General features: G+C 41.3%; 1 protein-coding gene across 2 annotated transcripts in view; it reads left to right on the forward strand.

Moving 5' to 3' along the window:
- NUSAP1 (nucleolar and spindle associated protein 1) overlaps positions 1-19,983 on the forward strand; it is a 354,820-nt gene that overhangs the window by 18,037 nt on the left and 316,800 nt on the right. For both annotated transcript variants that reach the window (XM_089686683.1, XM_089686682.1), the window contains exon 2: positions 416-484. In XM_089686683.1, coding sequence (XP_089542809.1) covers positions 416-484 — 69 coding nt within the window. The remainder of the gene's footprint in view (positions 1-415; positions 485-19,983) is intronic.

The raw sequence follows: 19,983 nt of genomic DNA on the forward strand, positions 1-19,983 counted from the left end.
AATAGCCTTATAACAGTATTGGTTATAATTGAATGGTAAACCTTTTTTCATAGCAATATTTGTGACTGCTACACCCTACAGGTGAGATCCCATTATTGGGATTTATCAGGTCTTGCATTTCACCAGAAGATATGTTGTACTAACAATGCAGTACAATAGGTGCATGCTGGTTACCCAGCCATAGGTAAAATTCTATTTTTGGCATTTGTCAGACCTTGTACATCATTGACAGTGATACTCTGCACTACACATGCATTTTTGTTGTCTCCTAAAAAAAAGTTGCATGCACAGAATGTTTTTCCTGAAGTTTTATTGTGTTTAGTATTGGTTTGGCATGTGATTTTTTTTTTTTTTTTTTTTTTTTTTTTTTTTTAACTTTTCCCTTTTACTTACCTTTTCTTATTTGAATTTATAGGCAGATCGATTACTCAAGGCTTTGAAAAAACATTTTCATCCTGTTGCCTTGCCAGAGCAGATGAGTGAAGTAAGTGTGTAAACATCGATTCCTAAAAAGCTATATTTGTTATGTTAACTACATGAGGCTTTTTTTTTTTTTTTCCCTCTCATGGTCAAAGGCTTTTATCTTACTCGTATAAATATTTTTATGTTTAATCTTTTTCATTACACAAGTAGAGTTGCAGTCAAAAAGTAGAATTAAATGTCATCTATTCCAGAACAACTTTCAGATGTTAAACATCTCAGGTATTGATATAAAATCAGTCACACATTTGCGGAGACACAACATCAGGTGACTTTGTTGCGCACAAAAAAAAAACATTAAAACTGACCAATTCCGTGACAGTGTTCGGTAACCTCATAACAATGGACTGAAAATAGAAATTGAAAGGGGAAAAAAATGGCTAATAAGGAATAGTTAGTAAAGTTGAATGACGACATCAGTCCATTAAGTTCAACACGTGTGTGGGTGTGTGTTCATGTTCAAACTCATATTCTTGTATATTGTGTTTAAGAAGCCGATCCAAGAGTGTGGTGTGTGTTGTTTTTTTTTTTTTTTTTTTTTTTTTAACAATACTTCCTGCTGAGTCCCACCAACTGTGGAAACGAGTTCCACATCCTTACCGCTCTGACCATGAAAAACCTCCTATGTATTTTAAGGTTGAACTGCTTTTTCTCCAATTTCATTGAGTGGCCCCGTGTCTTACACTCTCTGAGACTGAATAGTTTTTCTTTGTCAGAATTGCCATTAAAGCGGACTTCCAGCCGTTTTAGTGTTTTTAATAAAAGTCAGCAGCTACAAAAACTGTAGCTGCTGACTTTTAATAAACACACACTTGCCTCCCCTATCTCAACTGTGGGCACCAGGCTGTGACAGCTTGCGGCTTCACAGCCTGGTGCCCGCTGCACCTCCTAATTGGTCCAGCAGTCTCTTGGGACCTGTGAAAATTCCCAGGGGACTGTGGGAGGGAGGAGGGGGCCAAACTTCCGTCTCACTTTGTCTCACTTCAAACTGAGCCAGAAGTGGGAGAAGGTACCTGTCAAAAATATGTATCTGCTTCCCCCCCAAAAGGTGCCAAATATGGCTGTGGTGGGAGGGCGGAGGCAAATAAACTCCGCTTTAGGATATTTGTATATCGCCATCATATCCCATCTCAAGGATCTCTTGTCCAGGGAGAATGTTTAATGTTTGTAGTCATTACTCCTAACTGAGGTCCTCTAGTCCCCTATTAACTTTGTTGCCCTTCTCTGGACTCTCTCCAGTTCCAGCACACCCTTCCTGAGGACTGGTGACCAGAGCTGGGGAGCATACTCCGGATGTGCTGAACCAGAGTTTTATAAAGTGGCAGGATTGTTTTATCTCTTGAGTAAAATTCCCTTTTCAATGCATGTTAATGTTCTGCTAGCTTTGCTTGCTGCTTCTTGGCATTGCATGCTATTGCTGAGTTTGTTGTTTACTAGTGATGCAATCAACTTCTGTCTATATGTAGCTCGACCTGTCCTCACTTATCTCTACCTGCTGGATCCAGGAGAAATAAAGCTCCAGACACCGAAGTGTAAAAGCTGTATCTCTGAAAGTTCATTACAAAACAAGAACGGTTATACAGAAACTCAACAGGCGTTGCCAGTCAGGATAGCCAATGAAACATTACATTTTTATCAGGATAGTTACATAAGCAGAAACTGCAATAGCAGAGGGGCACCATATAGGGTGAATCAGTTTACAAAGAAATAGAAACCAAGTCCTGAGAAACGAAACTTGAGCTGTTACATGTAAACTGTTACATATCTGAAATGGAGGCATTATACAACATGGATGCTAGTTTAAAGATGTATCTCCTTACAACTAGGACTCCCAGATCTTTTTCTGTCCTGGACATCCCCAGAGTTTCTCCCCCTACAGAGTTTCTGTATCCTTTTGTCAAGGTACTGCCTTACTTACCTGTGGATTTGTATAATTTGCAAACGCTGAGATTGAGCTAGTTATGCCAGCCCTCTATCATTTATGAATCAATTTAACTACTTGCCTACAGGGCACTTGTACCCCCTTCCTGCCCAGGCCAATTTTCAGCGCTGTCGCACTTTGACAATTGCGTGGTCGTGCAACATTGTAGTCTATGAAATTTTTATAATTTTTTTGAGACAGAGCTTTCTTTTGGTGGTATTTAATCACTTTTTTTTTTTTTTTTTTTTAATTTTTGATAAACCAAAAACAACTGAAAATTTGGGGGAAAAAATGTTTTCTTATTTACAAAATTTTATAACAAACTAAGTGATTTTTCTCCTTCACTGATGTGCGCTAATGAGGCTGCAGTGATGGGCACTGATGAAGTGGTACTGAAAGGCAGCTCAGATGGGCAATGATATGTGGCATTGATGGGCACTGACAGGTGGCACTGATGGGGCTACACTGATGATTAGTGTACATGTCCCCTCTGAGTAATGCCGATTACCGGCTCTCCTCTCGAGCTGTCAGCGCGACAACTTGTGAGGAGAGGAATGCCGATAACCGGAATTTCCTTATTTACATGCGATCAGCTGTGATTGGACACAGCTGATCACATGACAGAGCCGATGTCATTGGCTCTTTCCGTTGATCAGTGATCCGCTGTGTCCCAGGAACACAGCGCATCACCGATCGCCACGCTGTGCGCCCCCAGGGGCGTGCACGCACGGTTAGAGTGGGAGGACGTCATATGACGACGTCCCAGAACGAGAGCACCGCCTTGGGCCCATCATTTCCTTATATGGCGGGTGGGAGGCGGTTAAACAGAATTGGTCCCAGTACAGAGCCTTTGGGTACCCCACTTACTACTACAGACAAATCTGAGTATACTCTGTTTCAGGGTTTGAAAAAGTTGCTTTGAATCTAGGAGCCAACTAAAAAAAAGTTAGAAGCCTTTTTTTTTCTGTTGAACTAACAAAGCTTTTTATATTTAACCCAAAAAATAACAGATCTTAAATATGTTCAGAGTATAAAATAGCAGAATAAATCAAAAGTTATAAATTACTTTTACTTACCCTGCCAGTCCCATGAGGCTGGCAATTATAAGTAATTTGTCTTTTACAGCATCCTCCCCCTGTACTGGTTCAGGACTGGTTTGACTCACTCTTCTGATCCCAGCCACCCAGTGTGAGCCTTGACCCCCCATAAATACACATACACAGTCCCTCCAGGTGTGTGTGTCTGTCCCTGTGTAGGACTGGTAGGATGTGGTGAGGGGTTAGTGGATGATGTCCTCCACAGAGCACTACTTCCTGACTCCCCCTACCTGCTCCCAGCCTAATAAAGAAACCTACACCGCTGTCCCCTCCAGGATCTTGCAGTGCCAATTTCTGTGTAGGATGTGGTGAGGCGTCAGTAGATAATGTTGCCTGCCCCCCACCCCCAAGTGGATGGTGTCCTCCACAGAGCACTACTTCCTGACTCTCACACTTCCTCCTCTCAGCCACCCAGTGTGAGCCCTTACCCCCCCCCCAATACACATACACAGCGGTTACCTCCAGGACCGGGCAGTGTCTGGCTACCCTGGTGTGCCCCAACTCTTCCATGGCACCTCTGGACTACATTCAATCAGTTTCAGAGTTCTCCCCACATTACAGCACCTTCCCCGACATTACCTTAAGTGGGCGAGTCCTTCAAACACTACTCAAAGTCCACCATCACCTTAATGTCCCCAGCCTCCCTGACACTCTTCATGAGCTACATGAGGACAGAGTGGGCACAGGGCCGAGTTCAGACAGGAAGAAGCTAACCGAGGTCACCATGCGACGTTGTGTATGGTCAGGCTCCACTCTCCTTATACCCTGACACAGCCAGCTTTTCAGTCACTCCATGATGGAACCCTGCCTTGACACACCCTTTTGTCATGGCAGCTCATGGAGGAACAACTGTGGAAGGCAATGTGTTTGCAGCAAGGACGGAGCGCCGTGAGCTGGATGGGTGCGACTGGAAGTCCAGGACATCAGGGAAGTGGGATGAGTTGCCTTGAAGGGAGGGAGGAGGCCTGGGCAAGGGGGAAAGTACCAGCTGCCATTCCCGCCACAGCCTGCACTGCACACGTGTGAACCGAGGATGAATGGGCTGACAAAAGCTCAAGCGCCAGGTCACAATTTCCTTGTAGAATGTTAACAGATTGATTTGCAAAAGTGACCCTTGGTAAAACTAATGCTATTGTTTCCCTCAGCAAATTTTTGGACATGGTCCGTTATCCCCTCCAATAGTTTACATACTGTTGATTTTAGACTGACTGGCCTGTAGTTTCCAGGGATATACCTCTGCCTTTTTTAAAATATTGTTACCACATTGGCCCTTTAGCAATCAGCTGGTACCGTTCCTGTCAGCATATTGGCCCTAAAAATTAGGAATGATAACCTGGCTGATTTCTTTGAGGACTCTCGGGTGTAAGCCATTTGGCCCAGGTGATTTTTGTTTTCTTTGCATTTCTTAAGCTTTTCAAGTCTTTCGGACACTGGATTCTGTGTACCACAAGGGTACACTCTCTGATGCATTTTACAAATTATGCAATCTTGACTACTATACCCCTCTGTTTCTTTTGTGAAAACTGAGAAGAATGCGTTTAGTATAGTTTTTTATGAAATAGTACAGTTGCCTTCTCCTTGTCCTTTGTAACCAACTTTGCTTCGCCATCTTTTATGTTGCCAATATGTTCTGACCTTGCTTTTTTACTGTGTAATATATTTATTTTTTTACTCTGCTCTGTGGCTCTTGTGATCTATTTTAGCTGCCCTGATTGCCTTTCCTATTGCATGCTTTATAGTGTTAGAGTGCTGATAATGAACCATCTGCCTTAAATTCTTTAAAGACCACTTTTTCTCTTTAATATTTCTTTGTTAGTTTAGCCACTCAGGATTAACCTTCGCTCTTTTACAGTGAAGGAAATAAGTATTTGATCCCATGCTGATTTTGAATGTTTGCCCACTTACAAAGAAATGATCAGTCTAAAAATCGAATGGCAGGTGTATTGTAACACTGAGAGACAGAATAGCAACAAAAAATTCAAAAGAAGTGCATAATTTGTTACATGCATTGAGTTGCATGTTCACGAGGGAATTGAGTATTTTGATCCCCTTCACAAAACATGACTTAGTACTTGGTGGCAAATCCCTTGTTGAAAATCAGAGGTCAGACGTTTCCTGTAGTTGGCCACCAGGTTTGCACACATCTCATGAGGGATTTTGACAGATCTTCTCCAAGTCATTAAGGTTTGGTGGCTGACGTTTGGCAACTCGAACTTTCAGCTCCCTCCACAGATTTTCAATCTGATTTAGGTCTAGAGTCTGGCTAGGCCACTCCAGGACCTTTTTTAATGTGCTTCTTCTTGAGTCACTCCTTTGTTGCCTTGGCCGTGTGTTTTGGGTCATTGTCATGCTGACCCATCCACGACCCATTTTCAATGCCCTGGCTGAGGGAAGAAGGTTATTACCCAAGATTTGATGGTACATTGCCCCGTCCATCATCCCTTGTCCTGTCCCCTTAGCAGAAAAACACCCCAAAGCAGAATGTTTCCACCACCATGTTTGACAGTTGGCATGGTGTTCTTCGGGTCATAGGCAGCATTCCTCCTCCTCCAAAAACGGCGAGTTGATGCAAAGAGCTCGATTTTGGTCTCCTCTGACCACAACATTTTCAACCAGTCCTCTGCATCATTCATATGTTCAGTGGCAAACTTCAGATGGGCCTGGACATGTGCTCTCTTGAGCAGAGGGACCTTGCGGGCACTGCAGGATTTCAATCCTTGTCGGCATAGTGTGTTGCCAATTGTTTTCTTGGTGACTGTGGTCTCAGCTGCCTGGAGATCATTGGCAAGATCCTCACGTGTAGTTCTGGGATGATTCCTCACTGTTTTCATGATCATTGACACTCCATGAGGTTAGATCTTGCCTGGTGCACCAGACCTAGGGAGACTGACGTTTATTTTGTGTTTCTTCCATTTGCGAATGATTGCACCAGCTGTTGTCACCTTCTCACCAAGCTGCTTGGCGATAGTTTGATAGCCCATTCCACCCCGGGGGAGGTTTACAATCTTGTCCCTGATATCCTTGAACAGCTCTTTGGTCTTTGCCATGGTGGAGAGTTTGGAATCTGATTTGTTTGATTGCTCCTGTGGACAGGTGTCTTTTTATACAGTTGACAAAATGAGATTAGCAGCACTCTCCTTAAGAGACTGCTTCTAATCTCAGCTTGTTACCTGTATGAAAGACACCTGGTAGCCAGAAATCCTGCTGAGTGATAGGGGATCAAATACTTCCATCATGAACATAAAATCGGTGCATAATTTGTTACATACTCTTTAATTTTTTTTTTTTTTTTTTTTTGCTATTCTGTCTGTGTATACAATACAACTACCATTCAATTTTTAGACTGGTCATTTCTTTGTGAGTGGGCAAACATTCAAAATCAAGCAGGGGATCAAATATTTATTTCCTTCACTGTATGTTTATTGCGTATTGTAATACACTGGATGATTCGTTTTTTATTTAATATATTCCTAAAGTGCCCACCGTTCTTCCTCCATGTTCAATGTTCCTAGGACTTGATCCCATTTAATATTTTGTAGTATTGTGAACAGTTTAGAAAAGTTGACTCTTTTGAGTTGTGTTCTTGCACTACCCTTAATTAGTACACAAGTAATTTATCCTGTGATCGCTGCTTTCCAAGCTGTCCCGTATTGTCACACCTGCGACCAGATCTGTGTTATGTGGATTTAATAGAGCTAGTAATGCTTTCTTTCTAGTTGGGGCACATGAAGTTATTGTCCTGTAAGACATTTAAGAAATATGAGCCTTAAATGAGTGAGCTTTTTCTTGTGCCCAGTCAATGTCTGGATAGTTAAAGTCCCCTATTATGATGATATTGTCCTGCCTCGTTGCTGTTTCTAACTGTGGTATGCAATCCAACTCATCCTCATCCTTCAGAATAGGGGTTCTGTTTCATACCCCGGCTATTATTTTTCCACTATTTTCTTCTCTTTGAAGTTCCACCCACAAGGACTCAACCTCAAACAGCACTAAGCCACTCATTAAGTAGATACAGAAATGTGCATCTATTGACCTTTTTTTTTATATATCGCTTTCTTTTATCATTCTAAATGCTGGCTATCTTTTCATTGGTCATAATCCAGGAATTGTTTTGCTTGACTTGAGAAAGGGAGACCAAATCCGCTTTCCACAATTTGATAACTTTTAATCTTTCTAATCTCTGTAGACAATCTTTGCAAATTGCAGGAAGCATTCTCTATGGGCTCATTAAAGTGAGTTCCACTCACTTGTCAAAACATAAGTCAGCAGTTACAAAAAACTGTAGCTGTTGACTTTTAAAAAACAGCCACTTACCTGTCCCTCGGTCCCGTAGTGTGCCCCCCTCAGCCCGTTTCACCGGCCATCCTGGATTCCAGGAGGTTGGCATCTTCAGTGTGGGCACCCGGCTGTGATAGCTTGCGGCTTCACAGCCGGGTACCCACTGCACATGCGCGAGTAGCGCTGCGCTTCATGAATGGTCCTGTAGTCTTCTGGGACCTGTCACGTGTCCCAAAAGACTACGGTGAGGGAGGACACCTTTCCGTTTCCGATCGCCTAGGAACTGGGAGCGGGCACCTGTCAAATTCAGAAACCCGCTCCCCAAAGGTGCCAATCCTTAATGGGGAGCAGTCTTTAAAGCGGAACTTCCCCTTTTGGGTGGAGCTCCGCTTTAAGCAATGATATTTGAGGAAGTTACAGAGTGACAATCTTAGAGGAGGTTTTTGTCCCATGCTGTTGCTTAAGAGATTCTTTACATGCTGAGACACTTTATTCTTTGTAAGTACAAGTTTACTAATAAATGGTTCATTTGATATTACCTACTACACTATAATTATTTATTCTGGTCCATGTTATGCCATATTGAAGCCGGATACATTGTTGAATGAGAGGAGCCAATGTTAATCTATGCTGTTGGATTTACACTGTCCGGTAAGCTGCATGGTTTGTGAGGTGGAGAATGTATTCACGGACACTGGTGAATTTTTTTGAGAGGTGAAGGGAGCACCAGAGAGTGTACAATTGATTATAAGGATGTCACACTTTATCTAATTTCTTCGGAGGTGTATCTCCTATGAAGAGGACCGATTAGGAGGTTGAATTTTGGAGAAAGTTGGAGAATGAATGTGTTTAAGGCTATGCTCAAGCCAATAGAGGGTAAGAGGGTTATAGACGTTTTGAAGTGGACACATGGTGAAGTGTGGTGTGTTTGTGTTTTTTTTTTTTTGTTTTTTTTTGGGTTTTTTTTTTGGATTATATCAGCATATTGTGGATAATGCGCTATGTGTGGTTATATTTTTCTTTTTTAATTTTTGAGGGTGACAAGTATAATATGTAATATTTATCACTTGTGGAGGAAGAACACTGAATAAGAAGATCATATGTTTTGGTCCACACTAGTGGGGATATAGGATATTGAGATGCCGAAAGTGATTTAAACTGGACTTTTGGGGGTGAAAGTACTGTTTTGGCATTTGGGGTATAATTAACACTTTGTATAAATAGACCGGTGTTACCAAATAATATATACACATTGCATTTACCCGCTGATCTGTGTCATTGGACACAGCTGATCACATGGTAAAAGGCCGCTGTGATTGGCGTTTTACCACATCACGTATGACACCGTGATCATGGAGATAGCTGGATGCGCGCCCCCTGGGGCACGCGGGATGGCATCATATGACATCTGGTTTTTCATGAGTCATGGAATTTTCCCAAGATGTTTGCTCAAACCCATCATGCATTGTGCATTCCATGCTGCTTTGCTGTCTTTGTGACTGACTTGGTGTGCATCAGTGTTCTTCCTGTGTCTTTCCTGTGATTTTGCGTTTAAGAACGATTGCTTGTTCCCGATTTTGGGATGATGGCTTATGTGAGCAGAGTTGAGAGCCAAAGGAGGAAGGCATGTGAGTGAAAAACGTTGCAGCTATGGGTCCCATCTCATGCTGCTGAAGAGACCCTATGAGGGATTTGTTGCCCAGCACTGTGCAAATATTCGATGTTGCTCTTCAATTTTACTCAGATATCGGTACCCACAATCCATAACCTATTGGAGAAGTTTCAACTACGTCTTCATCCTATGAATACCAACATGAGATTTTGTGTGCCCCCAGAGGAATGTCTCCTAGTCACTCTGAGGTAAAGTAGCATGTGAACATTGTTTATTAACCTAGGCAAGTAGACATGTACAACCCTTCTTGGGACATATCAAATACACCAGTAGTGTCCAGCACAATGTAATGTGCTACTTATGCATGCAAAATGTCAATATGGCTTTTGGAAAACCTTCTGATCCAAATATGTCTTTGTAACACGCAATTTTAATGTATGTTTTGTCAGCATGTTTGCCCTTGGCTATGAATTTACTTCCTGGCAAACGTACACGTTCAAATGCCTCCTGGATCAGGCTTCAGGTATTTTAATTAAAGGACATACAGTCAGGTCCATAAATATTGGGACATCGACACAATTCTAACATTTTTGGCTCTATACACCACCACAATGGATTTGAAATGAAATGAACAAGATGTGCTTTAACTGCAGAGTGTCAGCTTTAATTTAAATTCATTTAACAAGTGGGAGGCACATATGCAAACTGTTGTAATTCCTACGCCGTTCACCTGATTTGGATGTAAATACCCTCAAATTAAAGCTGACAGTCTGCAGTTAAAGCACATCTTGTTCGTTTCATTTCAAATCCATTGTGGTGGTTTATAGAGCCAAAAATGTTAGAATTGTGTCAATGTCCCAATATTTATGGACCTGACAGTATTTCTCGTTGGTCATCATGGCAATCTGTGACCGAAATTACAAATGCAGTGTATATCGGGAAAACGGCAGCACAGCTGACTCCTGAGTGTTTAGGGCATCCAGATTTGAAAGAAGACTTCTAGAGGGCTGCTGACAAATTCCTGCCTGGAACTGATAGACCTGATATGCCTCATGTCCTTGTGACTGAGGCTTTTGCACTGTCAGAGCATCTTTTTAGGCCATATGTGAGGCACAATCTGACAAGAAGAGTCTTCAACTACGGACTCAGTAGAGCTAGGTGGCTAATGGAATGCACGTTTGACATCTTGACTAGTAAATAGCGCAATTTCCATAGTGCCATACAACTTAGTGTAATCCAAGCATGCTGTGTACTACACAACATGATTCTTGAGAAGGAAGGCATCAGTATGGAAGAGGGAGATGACACATTTTACCCTCTGTTATTCTGGACTGTGACCAATCACCGATCTTGCTATTCATGACATTTTCGCAGACTATTTCATGTCCCCTAACGGAGAAGTTTCATGACAGTATGTGCATATGTAAATAGTCCCAACATTGCAAATTACTGACCTGATCGCCATCGCATCCTTCTGTTCAAAATGTTTCTGTATGATAGATTTACAAAAATAAATGAAATTATTGCACATTTGCAGGCAATCAACCCTTTTTATTTATTTATTTTTTTTTATTCCTTTTTATATAATTGACCACTTTGTGTTTTTTTATTTACAAGTAGAGTATGTGCTTCACAAATCACGCACCTAAAACAAATTTAGGAAAACAGTACTTCAGATAAACGGGTACAACATGCCGTAGGCATTGTCACATCCCCAAGTATCGACTGATACCCAAGCAGAGAATACTGCAGATGACAACAGGTAGAACATGCAGAAGACTGTCTCATCTGTGTGTTTCACCTCAGAACTGTCACTATAAGGTATAACCAAAGGCAAAAACTTTTTATTAATTTTTGGATAGACTGGAGATGGATTTGAACGCCTGTCAGCTTTTTATTGCGGTCTGTGTCCGAGTCTCTGTAGTTTTTATGTTTTCCATAATCATTGATGGTGATCCAGCACATTTGCCTAGTCCCCAGAAAAGATTTTAACTTTATCAATGTGGAAGTGACATGGGGGTCCCCAAGGAATTTCCTTCAATTGCTGTGATATCTCACTTGCTGTTTGGCTATGGGACATGAAGTGACATCTCCTACATGGCACACAGATGGGGTGAAAAAAAATGACAGGTGTTATAACCCTTCATTACTCTATCCAAAAATAACTATAAATTTCTTACTATAGTTTTTACTCTTAATATCCTTAGAACAAGAGTATAGAATTGTGGCATTTATGGGATTTTTAAGGTGCAAGAACACAAACAAATAACATGTAAAGATTTTTACAACTTTATTAGTCAATATTAAAATTGTGGTTAAATAGAATACAGTTTAGACAACCATACAAACTTGGCTGTCTGCGGCAGATTTGAAGAATGTAACTTCGCTACATGTTTCGCCCAACATGGGCTTCCTCAGGGAGAAGTGATAGGACCGCAGTACAGTCTACAATATATATGAAGAATATACATCAATTAAGATTACAACAAAAATCAATTTTTTGTACAAATGTATCTTTTACATTTGCGTCCATGCAATTGCAGAGGATATAGGAGAGGTCAAATATCTACCTAAAATATATTTATTATATATGCATAAGCAAAATGCAGCCAAAGAAAAGATAGGGTAAAGAGTGGAGACTGGTGTAAATTAACGTTGAGCCTCCATCTTACCAAAATATGGTACAAAAAAGCTTAAGGTTCACACAAACAAATGCCTCTGCAGCCAAGAGGCCATATCCTATTTCCTGCCCTCCCTTTTTTTTTTTTTTTTCTTTTTTTTATAATATATCCCCCATGCCTGCCGATGTGTGGAGTCATTGGCTGGGTGTGGACGTCCGATGTACAACTGCGCATGCGCAAAGATCTCTGCCGCGCATGTGCGAACCGAACCCACCCACCATTAAAAAAAATTCAAAAGGAAGAAATGAGGACATCCAGAACAGCACCAACAGTGGTCACCAGAGTAATTTCACTATACACACAAACCTAAGAACATAATTAATCGCCATCTAGTGGTGACAAATTGGGCTTAAAAACATTCACAAGTCATTAGTAGATAAACAGAGTAAAGGACAATTATATTGATGTCTTTAAGTGCTTGCCGACCAACCACTGTATAAAAACGGCCACAGGGCGGCACCGCTGCGCAAAATCACGTTTACCCATGCCGCCGATCGTGGCCGCGGGTGTCAATCACCGGGTCCCGGCGATTGCCGGCAAACAGTGACACAGAGCACAGCTGCATTGTTTTCAATGCAGCTCTGCTCCCTGTCAGTTCCTAACACACTGTTCCTGAGAGCCGGGTTTAGCTCTCGGGATCAGTGTGTTCCTGTGAAGTACACTCCCTCCCCACCCACTAGTAAAATACTCCCCTCACAGTTAACCCTTTGCCTAAAAAAAAAGTTAACCCCCTCCCCAGTGCCATTATTACAATGTCAGTGTTTTTTTTGCACTGTATTGGTGTCACTGGGGATGTCGGTGACCCCCAAGTCAGTCCCCCCCGTGTCAAAATGTCCGCCGCAGTCCCGCCATAAGTCGCTGATCATCGATTATGATTATTAGTATAAAAAAAAATCCCAGTATCTTTCCCGTCATTTTTAGATGCTATAACTTTCACGTAAACCAAGTATTTACACGTATTGGGATTTTTTTTTTTTTTTTTTTTTTTTTTTTTTTTTTAGCAAAGATATCACAGAATACATTTTGGCTGATTTTGACAATTTTTGTGTTTTTAATTTTTTTTACTGGACGTGTTTTATAGCAAATATTCCAAAATGTGTTTTTTATTTTTTGAGCTATAAAAAAGAAAAAAAAAAAAACGCACAGGCGATCAAATACCACCGAAAGAAAGCTCAATTCGTGGGACAAAAAGGACGTAAATTTAATTTGGGTGCAGTGTTGCATGACTGCGCATTTGTCAGTTAAAGTAACGCAGCGATGTAATCGCTTCTGTAACCTCTTCCTGACCGCCCTATAGCAGAAATACTGCTACAGGGCAGCATGGGTGTGCAAAATTGTGTGTATGTATATATGATTTTTTTTTTTTCTTTTTTTCATTCAGTCCACAGGATGCATACAAAAAAAGAACATAGCATATACACCAAACAAGGACCAGCGACGTACTGGTACATCACTGGACTTTGAATGGTTATACCAGGATGATGCCTACAGCTGCAGGCATCATCCTGGTATCGTTTTTTTTTTTTTTTTCAGCTGGCGATCAGCTTTCATGTAAAAGCAATCCTAGTGGCTAATTAGCTGCAGGATTGCTTTTACAAGCAGCGGGAGATTATGCCCCCCCCCCCCTCCCCTCTGCTTTCCACGGCTTTCCTGGGTAGTCTCGTGCCATCGGGGGAATCTGAGAATGCAGCCGGTGTTTCTGACAGCTGACCATAGAGCTGATTGGAGGCCAGAGTGGTGCCAATCATCTCTATAGTCTAAGAATTTGGAAGCTACGAGCATTTTATCACTTCAGTTTCGCAGGATATAAACGGTGCCATTTGTAAATTGGGAAAGCGTCTGATCACACCGATCTTGGTTTGATTAGATAATGTAAGGGCAGAGGAGATATCTAGAGTCTGTTATATTCTTTTTTGAGAAATCTGGGGTCTGACAATGCCCATTGAAGTTATAGGGGTTATTTGCATTCCCTATGATAGCATTAAAAGTGATCAAATAAAAATGAAAGGTACAGTGCAAAAATAATTAAAAAAATTAAATAACTTAAAAAAAAAAAACGAAAAAAAAAAACTTGCCTCTCCCATGCACGCACACCTGTGTGCACAAGCGTTGACCCTGTGCCAGTATGTAAACAGCGGTTGCACCATACATGTGAGGTATAGCCGTGAACGTCAGATCAAGGGCAGTAATTCTAACACTAGACCTTCTCTGTAAATCTAAAATGGTAGCTTTTAAAGCGTTGCCTATGGATATTAAAAATGTATGCAGTTTGTCGCCATTGCACGGGGCATGTGCAGTTTTAGAGCATGTCATGTTTGGTATCTACCGTATTTTCCGGCGTATAAGACGACTGGGCGTATAAGACGACCCCCCTACTTTTCCTGTGAAAATATAGGGTTTGGGCTATACTCGCCGTATAAGACTACCCCCCTCTTCCAACCAATCACGGCAAGCAATGTACCAGTATTTTCTGTGCACACTGCATACAAAGCCTGCTTGGATTGGGTGGGTCAGCTCTCCCTGCCTGCCCAGCCCTGCCTGTCTCCAAGATACCATAAATTGCACAGAACTGCCACAGACATTATAATATTAATAATTAATTACCGTATCTCATAGCAGTTAAGGGGACAAGGTCGGATGCAGCAGTACCATACCGGTACTTCCGAGCTGACACTTCTGCACATGTCTAGGGCAGCAGTGGACGATCACTGATCACCATTCCTCGCAGAACTGCATGAGACGTCGGATGCAGCCGTTCAGTGCTCGATTGATCGTGACTGAAACTGTGACATGCGCAGAATCACTGTGTATCCCTTCTCTGCATATCACAGTTTCAGTCAAGCTCAATCGAGCACTGCTGCATCCGACGTCTCATGCAGTTCTGCGAGCTACGGTGATCCGCGATCGTCTACTGCTGCCGAAGACATGCGCAGTAGCGTCAACCCGGAAGTACGGTAAGGTTTCAGCACAGCACCCGGCGTATAAGACGACCCCCGACTTTGTAGACGATTTCCAGGGGTTAAAATGTCGTCTTATACGCCGGAAAATACGGTATTTACTTGGCATACCATTTTTTTATATTTTACCAAATAATTGGCCAATATATTGTTTTTTTATTCACTAGGGTGTCTGCTTTAAAAAATATATAATGTTTGGGGGTTTAAATTAATTTCCTAGCAAAAAATACTGATTTTTTTTCATGTGAACAAAGTGTCAGAAAAGGCTTGATCTTCAGGTGGTTAGAGTGAGTGATGTGTGGCATAAACTTCTAATGCTGGGCATAAAACGCCCCCACCTCCCAAAACGACCCCTTTTTGGAAAGTAGACACCCCAGACTATTTGCTGAGCGGCATTTTGAATCAATAGAAGTGTGTTTTTTTTTTTTTTTTTTGTTTTTTTTTTTTTTTTTAACACAAAATTGTCACTTTTATAATATTTACTGCTCACACATCCCATGGGTATATGTGGAATTACTCCCAAAAATACATTCTGCTACTTCTCCCGAGTATGGGGGTACCACATTTGATAGACTTTTTGGCAGTCTAGCCAAGTACAGGATCCCAAAATCCAATAAGCACCTTCAGGCTTTTTGTCAGGAATGGACTCACCACTGGTGGTGCTGTGGCTCACTTGTTCTGTGGGCTGCAGTACCAGCTCCTACCAGAGGGTGCTTTCAGCAGCCAGGGTCTCACTCCTGCAATCAAGCCATCACCTGAGGCTGATTGCAGGAGGTCTATTTAATCAGGATCAGGCCTGCAATCAGTGCCTTGGTGTTTTTTTTTTTTTTTTTTTTTTTTTTTTTTCCCATGAGCCCCTATACCTGGTATCCTGTGAATCTTCTGTTGCCGACCTCTGCATTGTTGCTGACCGTCTCCTGTTTAACCCCTGGCTGCCTGACCATCCTTCTGCCTGATCCTCTATACCGCGCTGCCCGTGAGTTACTGAACCCAGCTTGTGACCCTGACCATTCTCTGCCTGCTCCTTCGGTACCCCGCTGCCCGCACGTTGCTGACCTGGCCTGCCTGACTACGCCTTATGCTACCCAGACCATCCATCCATCCCGCACGGATCTGTCCCTGTTACCAGGTCTGCCAGCCTCTTCACATCAGGCTCCTTTCCCCGCACACCTCTGACGACGCTCTCTACCATTGCTGGGTGTACTCAGGGGTCGCGACCTGGTCTCAGTCTGCTCCAAGTCCATCCTCACCATCAGGGGCCCTGGTGAATAAGCAGATTGGGACTTAGACCCCGTGCCCTGAGGAACCTCATGCTGTGGGCTGCTAGAGATGCCGCTAGGCGGTGCTTAACAGTACCAGACGGCCTGCGTGACCGTTCCACCTCTCCAGCCCTGACTACACCTGTGTTCCCACACATTTCTGGTCATACCCGGATCCCTAACCCTTTTAAAGGACTTTATTTCTTCATTACACTTCCAGACTACCTATCAGTTTCGGAGGCCCTGAAATGCCAGGATAGCAGCTACCCCCCCAATGACCCCTTTTTGTAAAGTAGACACCCCAAGGAATTTAAGAAGTATGGTAAGTATTTTGCAGATCTCATTTGTTGCCACAAGTTTTTGGAAAATGAAGAACAAAAACATATTTTTTTCTATTTTTTTAATTTCAAAACCATTTTGAGAAAAAACGAGATCTGCAAAATACTCACATTCCTCTTTTTTTATATTCCTTGGGGTGTCTACTTTCCAGAAAGGGGTCATTTGGAGGTTTGGTGCTTTCCTGGCATGTCAGGGCCTTCCAAAGCTGTGATAGGTGTTGAGGATGTGAAATGAGGAAGTTACGCACCTTCAGGCTTTCAAAGTGATCATTGGATTTCATGTATGTGGCTAGGCTCCCAAAAAGTCTCACATGGTATCCCCATACTCTGTAGAAGTAGCAGAATGTATTTTGGGGTGTAATTCCACATCTACCCATGGCTTGCTTGAGAAATAAATCATTTAAATTACAACTTTGTGTAAAAAAAAAAATGTTTATCATTTTTCCAGAATCTTGTGGGAAAAAAATAAATCTTCCATGGACTCAATATGCTTCTCAGCAGATAGCTTAGGGTGTCTACTTTCCAAAAAGGGGTCATTTGAGGGTGTTTGTACTTTCCTGGTATTTTTAGCACCTCAAGAAATGTGGTGAGCAGTCAAAGTAAAAGCTATGTAAATTCCATTATCTATACCATAGTTTGTAGATGCTATAACTTTCACACAAAGCAATAAATATACACTTAATGGCATTTTTTTTAACCAAAAACCTGGGATATATTGTAGACTGTACTGCGGTTCTATCACTACTTCCCCTGAGGATGCCCATGTTGGGCAAAGTATGTAGGGAAGTTACATTCTTCAAAGCCACAACAAACAACCAAATTTTGTATTGTTTAAACCGTATTCTATTTAACCACAATTTTTTAATATTGACTAATAAAAGTTGTAAAACTTTTTCTTAACATGTTAGTTGTTTTCATGCACCTTTTAAAAATCCCGTAACTCCACAATTCTGTACTCTAATCCATTAGGGATGTGGTGCGGTGTGCAGGCTTGGTCACTCACTTGCCATCTTTCTCTATCCTTTTACTATCTTACAATAAGGACTGGGGGAATGTGGTTGTTTGTGAGGAACTGCCATAGGAGTGTGATTCAGAAATTGCGGATTCATATAAGTTGGAGGTGTTATTTTGAGTGAACAGAGATAGTTGGGATGGCGGTAATGTATTTGGCGAAGTGCTTGTTGGTGTTGCAGCATGGGATTGTGACTGGGGTACTGCTGATAAGCATATACCTGCTGCGGATATGTGTTATGTGGTGGTACATCTGATGGATAACCTTGCGATGGCCGCTGCTGATGACTTGCATAATAAGTTGACATTGGATCTCCAGCCATTGCAGCTTTAACACATTAATCTTGCAAAGCTAAATATAGCCATATGAACCTCCCCATTTTTTTTTTTTTTTTTTTTCTTTTTTTTTAGGGGAGTTTGAGTAAGATGATGGTACATGTTACGAAGAAATGTAGCATCTTCATTGGCTGGATCACTAAATGAATCCATAGTCAGCCCTCCTCATCGCCTTCATGTCCTCCCATGAAGGACATCATTGCTGCTTCCATGTCAGGCTTGGGTTGTCCTCTAGGATGTCGAATGTTTCTGGAGCTTGTGCTTCTGGGACATTTTCTGTAGGGTTTGAAAATCTTATTTAGAACATTTGCATTTTTAACATTTTTGAATAGGGCCTTTGTTGTGGAATAATTACCTGCACATGTCTGTCTTGACTGGTTGCTCTTTCCATCTGTGGGGACGGTTGGGAAGATGTAGTTTTTGATCTACATCAAACTAAGGGCTTTTCTCTTTTTTTGCTGGTTCCTGCACCACTCTGGCTTTCCTCAGCTTCTTTCCTGAGTTCTCTTCTATAGCGGTCCCTCTGGAATCTCCAACGTTGATGGTATCAATTTCTGTCTGTAACCCAATCTGACCTCGATTATTTTCACCACCAGGCCTGGGAGAAATAAAGCTACAGACACCAAAGTGTAAAAGATAAATCTCTGAAAATTTCAATGTAAGAGAACTGTTATACAGAACTCAATAGGCATTGCCTAATTCAGGATGGCCAATGAAACATTCTAGTCTTATCAGTATAGTTGCGTGAAGAACAGAAACTGCAAATAGCTGAGGGATACCATATAAGGTGAATCCATTTACAGTGAAATAGAAATGATTCACAGGAAACTGAAGACAAGTTACAAAAAAATGCAAAACCGAAACTGTTTACACAGCTAGAAATTGAGGCATTATACAAAATGGATGCCAGTTTAAAAGATACATTTCCTTACAAACGCGTTATGATCTTTTGACCTATATGAACAAAAACCAGTGGACACAATGTCTACAAATATATGTTGCGCTCCTAAATACTATTCAATAAATAATAATTAAATGAATTCAAATTATGATGCAAATAACTAATAAAAGTGTATAAATACCAAAAAATATTTAAATGGATAATTTCAACTAATCGATCTCCTCCAAATAAATATCAAAATAATTCCACATGAAATACTCCTCTAAAAAAAAAATTTTACCAAGTGCTCATAAATCATCTATTAGTGACATGATGTACTTACTAATACCCTCAATTTCATTTATTTTCATAATACCCTCATTTAATATAATAAAAATAGTAAACCAACTAATAACCCTCAACTAAAATGCATTTAAATGATCCCCCATAAATAAAAATAACCAAATGCTCATAAATAATTAGTAGTGATTAGTATGAATCCAAATATCATCAAAATAATAATCCCATTGAATAAACAATTGTTTATATATAGTGACTTGGTGCTTGTTCTTCAATTTGTGACTTTTGTGAATCTTTCAAATAGTGAAGATGTGCGCTCACCTCCTTTGATGCCTGCAATTAGGCTATACACGCTTTCGGTTCACTTTCCCTGGAACCTGCTGGACATATACTTTTGCTGGTAAAATTGGGAGATCCTTCCTTTAGGAGTAATTGATGTATCCTCTGGTGGCTGATTATCCCCTTGGGGATTACAGAGGATACATCCATTACTCCTAAAGGAAGGATCTGGGGCCCGGGTGTCTCTCTAATCCCCTCAAACCACCCCTCTATGTTCACTTTCTGTAAGTCCAATTTTTCAGAAAAGTCATTGTAGTCTTCTGGCAATCTCAATCTTGCCCATCTTCCATCTCTCCTTCCAACCAAACAAGAAGTAAATCTCCAACTTTATCTGACACTTCAGGATTATCATGAGCTTGGTAATGAGGTTTAGGTTGGTGCACATTTTGCCTACCTGCTTGCTGTGATTTCTTGTTATTCACTCCTTTCCTTCCATATTATTATTTTTTTTTCTCTCTTCTGCCTTCCTCTGCCTCTGTTTATTATGTTTTTTG

The sequence above is a fragment of the Staurois parvus genome, unplaced genomic scaffold (assembly GCF_062004578.1).
Source record: "Staurois parvus isolate SC_StPar_1 unplaced genomic scaffold, SC_StPar_1.0 ptg000406l, whole genome shotgun sequence".
Taxonomy (NCBI): Eukaryota; Metazoa; Chordata; class Amphibia; order Anura; family Ranidae; genus Staurois; species Staurois parvus.